The 8861-nt window shown below is 37.9% G+C and overlaps 1 protein-coding gene across 2 annotated transcripts; it reads right to left on the bottom strand.

The window, feature by feature from the left end:
- Positions 1 to 1879: 1879 nt before the first annotated feature.
- Positions 1880 to 8414, bottom strand: LOC117386222 (myelin-oligodendrocyte glycoprotein-like). Of its 2 annotated transcripts, XM_033983556.2 has the most exons (6): positions 8285 to 8414; positions 6830 to 7174; positions 6711 to 6743; positions 5226 to 5279; positions 4767 to 4895; positions 1880 to 4462 (listed from the first exon to the last, which is right to left on the bottom strand). In XM_033983556.2, exons 1-6 carry the CDS (start codon positions 8340 to 8342, stop codon positions 4383 to 4385), a joined length of 699 nt encoding a protein of 232 aa, XP_033839447.1. In that variant the 5' UTR covers positions 8343 to 8414; the 3' UTR covers positions 1880 to 4382. The 2 variants fall into 2 exon arrangements, with proteins under 2 accessions (XP_033839447.1, XP_033839448.1); XM_033983557.2 differs by lacking the exon at positions 4767 to 4895 and having other exon boundaries at positions 8285 to 8405.
- Positions 8415 to 8861: the final 447 nt, after the last annotated feature.

The raw sequence follows: 8861 nt of genomic DNA on the forward strand, positions 1-8861 counted from the left end.
GTTTTAGTATACATTTTTATAAACATATATTTATTTTAAAAAAGTCAACTAGAGAGAAGCCCGAGCCCGACCCGAACGTAATGATTGACATTTTAGGCCCGACCCGACCCGAAATTCGGGTCGGGTCGGGCTCGGACTCGGGCTTGGGCTTAAGATCTTACCTCTACTTTGCACCCGTGTTTGTTTTGGTTTTATTTACCCAGAATGCACTGCGTGTAATCCACTTCCTGTCTTTGGAGCGGCCTGTGGTCCACTTGGCGTTCACATTTGCATTCGAACCGTACCAGAGTTCACTTCAACCGGACCCAGACCTTGGTTTTTTGGCGGACCAGAGTTCGCTTTTTTGGACCGTATGAGTTCGATTGCGCATTCACACCTGACCAAACGAACCGGACTTTGTGGCCAAAAGAACTAGAGTTTGATTAAAGCGAACTAACCAGTGCTAGTGTGAATACGACTACACCTGGACTAAACGAGCTAACATGAGCTTTCAGAAAAAACATATTTTGTCGTTTCTATTTAGTATTAACTTATAACATAACGACATAATTATTTTACAGTCTGTTCATCGTAAACCACTGATGATCTAAAACTGCCTGATAATTGACACAGCTGCACTGACTTCCTGTTCAAATACACAACTAATATTATACAACTAAAAGCAAAATAAAAATTGTGTTTTGTTTTGCAGCCGCTCAAACCAGCAGCAAACAGAGAGGACGCCATGATGTCATTATGGAGATACAGGTGTGACCGGACCCACCTGCAGATCAAGATATATATTTAGTTCTGTTTGAGTTACAATCTATGACACCTGTGGATTATTGTTATAGTTTGGACATTATAAATCGCAAAATTCTTCTAAAATGAGTAGAAAAAAGCGTGCATGGATCACTCTAAATAAAGGGTAAATGAGAAGGGAAAACGATATATAAATGTGCAGGTCACTTTTGTACAATACGTCTCTTTAAAGTTCCAGTTTGGAGTAAGTTTGGAGGATCAAGGAGCAGTTTAGAGTTTGTCTCTTTAAAAGTTTGACCTGATTTCAAACCTCGTCGTCTTGGTGAGTTTTTTTTTAATTTTTTTTTATCAAAGATGAAACAAAACTAGACCACAAGACACGACATGTTTCCAACCACGACAATAGACGACTAAAAAGGCAAGAACTAAAGCAGGACTAAACCAGGGCTAAACCAGGACTGACTCAGTACTATAACAGAACTAATCCGGGACTAAACCAGAACTAAACCGGGACTAATCCGGGACTAAACCGGGACTAAACCAGGACTACACCAGGTCTGGTTTCACACAGGTCTTGAACAGACTGTTATACATAAACTGTAGTTCATACCTGGAGTTCCTGTTTCTTACATTTTTCAGTAATGTTGGGAACATTTTTTTTCTCTTATTCTCTTCTTTTTCCTGTGGTCCCAGTAGGAGATATTATTACTTAAAATAAGAAATTTATGGAATTAGCTAAATAAACTCAAATATTGAACGATTTCCTAAAACATAAATCTTCAGTTATGGTGTAAACTTTTCAGTCGTCTGGAACGTTTGAACTGTTTTTGTTTTGTTTTTTTGTTGTTGTTTTTTTACAGTTTCTGACCTGAATTCGTCTGTGGTTTGAGTTTTTTCATAAATGGGCCAAAAGATGATTCTCAGAAAACAAACAGGACAATGTGACACTTTCCCCAAAACACCCACAGGAAGTCACTTGTGTGCAGTTCAGACATGTTTGACAAATACACTCAGAGTAGCAGAAATACTTCTTTACAGCCACAGGATTCAGCTTTGAGTCTTTTTGTGTGGAGTTTGCATGTTCTCCCTGTGTCTGTGTGTGTTTCCTCTGAGCGCTCCCTTTTCCCCGTCAACACAAAACAACAGGTCAGACCCTCCAGCTCCAAGACCACTGCCACGGGACCTTTATTTATAATGTACTAAAAACAGCACAGGTTGACCAAAGTGCTACAAAAAAGAACCATAAAAAGAACATGCATATACATATACAGATATAATATACAGAATCTAATAACAAAAAAATAGTAAAATGTCAAACTGTGTCAAAGGCCAAAGTGAATAAGTGTTTTAAGACACGATTTCAAAACGTCCACAGAGGAGCCAGTCTGACGTGTAAATGCAGCTCATTCCTCAGTTTTAGTGTCACCGCTGAGGCCCGGGGCCTCTGAGGTCCCACTGGACTTTGGCTCACTCAGGAGGAGCTGCTCAGTTTATTTGTACAGTGTAATTCGTACACAAAGTAATTTACAGAATAAGAAAGACATTAAAATCACAATATACAATACTAATCAAAATATAAATAATCACGAATAACCAACATAAAATGAACATTAAAAGCGAATAGTGCAGAATAAAAAACTTAGTCATATGCCCAACTCAACAGAACGTTGAGTTGGGCATATGACTGTACGTTTTTTGAGCCCGGATTTAAACATTGTCAAAGTAGAGGTCTGTCTCACATCTTCAACCTGTTCCAGGTTTTAGTTGCATAAAACTGAAACACTGATTCTCCATGTTTAGTCCTGACTCTGGGACCAGCAGGAGGCCGGTCCCTGAAGTCCTCAGAGCCTGAGATGGTTCATGTGGCTCTAACATGTGGGAGATGTTCTTTGGTGCTGGTCCATGGAGAGACTTGTTCACACACACACAACGTTTGGACAGATTCTCTCTAGTGTGACGTCATAAATGTGAGGACTCTGCTTATTGTCATTTTCAACACATTTAATTTTTCTTGGTAAACTGCTTCCTGATTAGTGTAAAGGTATAATTTATATTTACAACAATTGTTATCTCCCAAAATGAAGTAAAAATAAGAGAATCATTAAAACATAATACGCTTTTAAGTCGTATTTCACATTAAACAAACCTGGAGTCACAAGCACCAAACTGTGAGTTGAGTCTGAGCTGTAGCAGGCTCTGGCACAAACAGAATACACACTTCCACACTACCAATGCCCAAAAACAAAAAAAATAGTGTTCTTGTAAAAAGCACAACCTTATTAGAGCTGTTCATTTAAAGTAAACACAAAGTAAAACAAAACAAAAAAATCCATAATTAGAACGTTACAAATGAGGAGGAAACTTCACTGGACGACACTTTTTGCTTTAGAACAGTTAGTCAATGCTAATGCTAACTTTTATTAACCTCCTAGGACCTGGCGTCTTCATATGTGGACAACACATTTTGGGTGGTCTAGGCCACAATGCAGATTTTTAAAAGAAGAATAACAGCAACAAGAACATCAACAATGCAAATATATTCAATTTTGAACATTTTTAAGAGTTTAGAATGTTTAGAACATTTTTATTTATTTATTTATTTGTGTAAAGGCACATGTCTCCTGCTCCTGCTCTTCACATGAGGCACAATTGTTGTTTCTAATTTTGTTTTTACTCAGGACAAATGTTCCTGTTTTCAGGGTCTTAAATAGTTTTTGTCAATCATTATTCAAATGTTCTATCAAAATTATTAAAATGTCCACACATGAGGACATTTGTTTTACATCAGTTTTCTCACAAACTACATAATGTAAAAAGGTAATTCTGTGTTTTTACACTGATCAGGTTCAATCAGCCTAAATAACAAAGAGAAATGAATAAAGCCGCTCAAGAGCTCGGGTCTTAGGAGGTTAAAACGCTCAATATAACATAACAAATCTTCATCTGTAGTAAAAACGACCTGATTACCTGTAGGTAAAAGAGGAGAAGAGAAGTTTTCTCCTCATGTATAAAGTGTCAAACATTAAAGTGTAAAAGTCCACAGAGTCTCCATGTGACCGGACGTCACCAGATGCCGTTACTACAGAGCTAATAGTATCGTGTAAGTATTATAGTACCTGAGATAAATATTTATAACAGTTTTACATCAGTTAAAAGATGAAAAGTACAAAAATGCAGGAAGTATCACTGAGTCCTAAAACTGAATCCCTCTGCCTACGTCATCAACACAGAAAACTGCAATTCAGTTTAAGAAAGTATATTTAAGATCTGAATAAATATCTTACTTAATTTGTCTCTTGTTGTGTTTGTTTGTTTGTTTTTATTGGTTACTAAAGTTGTGAATGTTACTTCCTGGTTGGTCAGTGGCAGCAGATGTGACACACAGAGATAATTCTGTAACTGTGATGTAGTAAATATAAAGTAAACATGGGCCAAGACTTACACAGTGATTATGATCAGGCTAATTAACACCTAATGTGTGTTGTTAAGATATTTGTAGCCATAAAAATGTCTTCTTTGACCATAAATTGTCCCTGCAGTGTCATTTACTGTAATAACTGATGTAAAACTATGATAAATATTCAGCACAGACACTATCCTCCTAAACCAAGTCAGAATTAGAAAAACTAAACCTGCCCTGTTCACTCAGTTCCTGATGTTCTTCCCTTCAGCATTGTGTCTTGTTCCATGTCGTCGTCACTGGGAGGTTCTTGGGATGATCCTGCAAAAACATACATTTGTTTTTTCATAACTTGAAAAAAAGGTCTTTATTTTTTTTAACATTTAGTATTTTGTAATGTTATTGTCCTGTTTTTCCCTGGTTTAGTCCTGGTTCGGTCCTGGTTCAGTCCTGGTTTAGTCCTGGTTTAGACCTAGATAAGTCCTGGTTTAGTCCTGGTTTAGTCCTGGTTTAGTCCTGGTTTAGTCCTGGTTTAGTCCTGGTCACTTTTATTGACTGCATAAAATACAATCAGCCTAATGACAATTTTTCATATTTTATGCTAAAACATTTAAATTTTGCTCACCTGTTGCACCATGGCCCTGTTGTGCTTTACGTTTCATTATGTGTTTGACGAGAAAGAAGACTCCAACAACACCAAGAACAGCAAGAACACCAACAATAGGACCATCAACAATCGCTCTAACATTTTTATCTAGAAAAAAAAAAGTCAGAACTTTAGAATCAACACTGATGGTGCAACACAGTTTTCCTTTAGTCACACACAAATGAATCAGGACTAAACCAGAACTAAACCAGGACTTAATCAGGTCTAAACCAGAACTTAACAAAGACTAAACCAGGAATTAACCAAGGTTAACCCAGGACTAAACCAGGTTCACAAGAGACTGAATGTGTCTGATGTGTATGATCAGAACAGCAGCAACGTGGCAAAAATAATGATTTAATTATAATAAAAACATTAAAATGACTTAAATCTGTTTCAAATGTAGAAGTTTACAGTAAATTTAAAACATTGACTTACCAGGTGGAGGTGAGCTGGACGAGGGAGATGGTGCTGTAGAAGAAACAGGGGAGTCTGCATGATAAAAGAAAATATTAGAGAACATTATACAGAAACATGAGCCTACATTATTACAGCCCCAAAAGTTGTAGTGTATAAATCTGTATTTCCCAGTGTTTCTTATATTAGTGACATTTACATTATATTTTCCAATCGTGGATCCGGTGCTTTGTGTATTTTATAAAACTATAAATGTTACGTCTTAAGAACATTCGGTTTCACGTGAGCTGCACATGTAGTGTCTCTGTCAAATACAGCCTCATGAAGAAAAGTACAACATCAGAAACATGAAGGTGTGGAGTGACTTTGGGTCCGACTCTTTGACTCTGCAGGTTTCTGATGTGTCATGAGTCACACACTGGATGTACACGTGTACTGGTATGAGAGGGGACGAGAGGACATTCCTCTGAAGTAGAATAAGGAGGAGACACATGTACATGAGGAGAGAGTGCTCATATTTCAGTACTTGTGTTCACATTCACATGCACATATAGTGTACAGGACACACTGTTAAACTAAACTTTTTCAAAGTTTGTTCCCACGTCTGTGAACAACACGGCAAATCATCATATTTTTTATATCTAAGAAACACTTTTTTTCTGAGGCCTTCACAGAGAACTTTGTCAAAGGAATCTCATCAGAAGCAGGGGATCCATGTCCATCCATCTTGAACAGCCTTAGCTGGAGGATTTGAGCTACTGTACAGATTTTGGGCTGATGGGGAAACAAGAGCATCCAGAGGAAACCCACACAGACACAGGGAGAACATGCAAATCCACATAGAAAGGCCTAAGTGACTCATGATTCAAACCCAGAACCTTCTTGCTGTGAAGTGAGAGTGACCTGGCTCACACAGAGTGATACTGTTTATGTGTCAGAACTGAGTTCTACACATTATCACTCTGGGACGGCCCTCGCTGAAAGTGATCACAAAACGCTGAACATGACGATTATTTGAATCTGATTGGCCGAAGCATCACAACAGCTAAACAAGACGCTCTGTCCAAAAACGCACAAAGTTCTTAATTGTGCACGTTTTTCACAAACTAAATAGTCCATAATGGCACTAAAACAGGCTGAAGTTGCACACCAAGATGGATTCTTGTGAGTTTGGGTTCTCACAAATATCACGAGAATCCATCTTGCGAGAGTGATAATAATAAAACATTATATATAATTTAACACAAATTGCAATCTACAGCTAGCATAAGCAAACAGTTTTTCAGTTAGTCACTCAAATCTAACTTCTAAATAGGACCATGGACGCTCTTATTGATCACCGGCTCCTGAGCTTGTGTTGTTTAAATCCATGTCACTGTAAAGTACTATACTTGATGCTCAGTGAACAGGGTGAGAGGTAATAGAATCCTTTTATTATCTATAAAAGGAGGGTCATGGTCTGATTGAGTGAGAATGATGCTATAGTTTGTGCGGTGGGATTCAAACCTTTTAGAGGACTCGGATCATCCTTACTCCTCACTGTGGAACAAGCACAAACAATGAGCCACAACAGAAAACATGAAAACACTGTAAGGGATTGTGACTGAAACAATGGCCCGTCTTACCGATAAGTTTGACAGAGCTTTGTATTCGTTTGGTTTCACCGATTTCCACAACACATATATAGTTCCCATCATCGTCTTCCTTTACATTGCGGATTTTGAAAGAAATGTCCCCCTTTTCCAAAATTTCTTTCAAGATTTCCGTTCGGTTTTTGAAATGATCATCCACACTTAATATCTCTTTACCCCTTCTGTAGCTGTACACAACATTATCATTGCCATTTGTTAATATTACATGCCAGTCCATAAAATCCTGGGTCAGGTTCGTCTCAGGCTCCACGTGACATGACAGGATGGCGTCTTTGTTTGGTTCAACCACAACAGGATCATGACCCACCATTTCATAATCTGTGGAAAGAGGAAGCACATGTGAAATATGACTCTGAATTTACTTTGGCAGAATAAACCAGAACTAAACCAGGTCTAAACCAGGACTAAACCAGGTCTAAACCAGGACTAAACAAGGTCTAAACAAGGTCTAAACCAGGTCTAAACAAGGTTTAAACCGGGACTAAACCAGGACTAAACCAGGTCTAAACCAGGACTAAACCAGGACTAAACCAGGACTAAACCAGGACTAAACCAGGTCTAAACCAGGACTAAACCAGGACTAAACCAGGTCTAAACCAGGACTAAACCAGGTCTAAACCAGGACTAAACAACAACAGTGACATAGCAAAAATAATGAATTAATTATAATAAAAAATCTAAGTAATTTACTTAAATCTGTTTCAAATGTAGTAGAAATTTACAGTAAGTTAAAAACATTGAGTTTCTAGTTTGAAGTGAGCTGGGTGATTATATTATAAAAAAGAACATTAGTCTTTATTATTACTACGACAGAGTATAAGGGTCACTGCTGTGTGTGAGTGAGTGACCAGTGCGTTGTGTGTTGTGGAGAATTTGGAGCATTTTGTTCAGATAAACTTTCAACTGGGGTTTACACACGATGAAATACTGTGTCTTTTAGGCCACGATCACCAAACTATCATCAGTATAAGTATTTTGAAGGGACACTGCAAGAGTTTGAGTTTGTTTAGTCTGAGGAACCAAACAGGTTTGAAAGAAATTGCTATATCTGAACAAAATGCTCCAAATTCTTCATAACACACTGGTCACTCATTCACACACAGCAGACTATTCTCATAAATATACGACTTTATTCTCGTAACGCGCATAATTTATTTTATTTAAGTGACCCTTATTCTCCGTCGTATATTACAGCCCCAACATGTGTAGTTTCCAGTTTTTCTTATAATAATGTAATTTACATTATATTTTCAATCACGTTGTGCTCCTAGATTTCAGAAAAGAGAATCCAACCTTGATGCGGGACACAGACCCGTGGGGACACAGACCAGAGGCCCGTGGGGACACAGGAAAAGCCGCTGACTTTAGACTGTTTCAACTCTTCTCAAATGAAAAGGGAAGATGAATAAAAACAGTTAAGAGACTTACCTGTACTCAGAGCAGGGGACACGATGATCACCACGAGAAAAAAGACATATGTCCACATTGTCCTTTAATGTCGTTCGTCTTTGCCAAACCAGGTACGTGGTGAAAAAGGTACTTTACTTTCTCTTTTGTCGAAAGAGAAAGTACTTTTTAAATTCACATGATCTTTACAGTTAACACAACTGTGAACTGTTTTTTTAAACGTGTTAAAGCAGCAGCTTATTTAAGTTTTTAGGTGATATTTACTTATTTATTATTGAAAAAACAAGCTGTTTAAAAAAGACTTTACTAAATGAAACGTGATGTCTGATTATTGTGAAACCTCTTGTTAATCAATCCTGCCCTCTAGTGGCTGCTTCTGTGATTTCACACATTTGTTGGCCGTGCAGATATGATCTTTTGTTTCTTTTATAAAAATGCACTTTCAAACCTTCAAATTAATGCTGCACTTGTCGTTGTGTTTCTATGGATGACACAGACGGGTCTGAGCAGCTTCAGATTTAGATTCAGGTTTGACTCCAGGGACACCCAGGCCTGTCTGTGCGGATTACTCCAGGACTCTGGCTTCCTTCATCAACTC

The sequence above is a fragment of the Periophthalmus magnuspinnatus genome, chromosome 18 (genome assembly GCF_009829125.3).
Source record: "Periophthalmus magnuspinnatus isolate fPerMag1 chromosome 18, fPerMag1.2.pri, whole genome shotgun sequence".
NCBI lineage: Eukaryota > Metazoa > Chordata > Actinopteri > Gobiiformes > Gobiidae > Periophthalmus > Periophthalmus magnuspinnatus.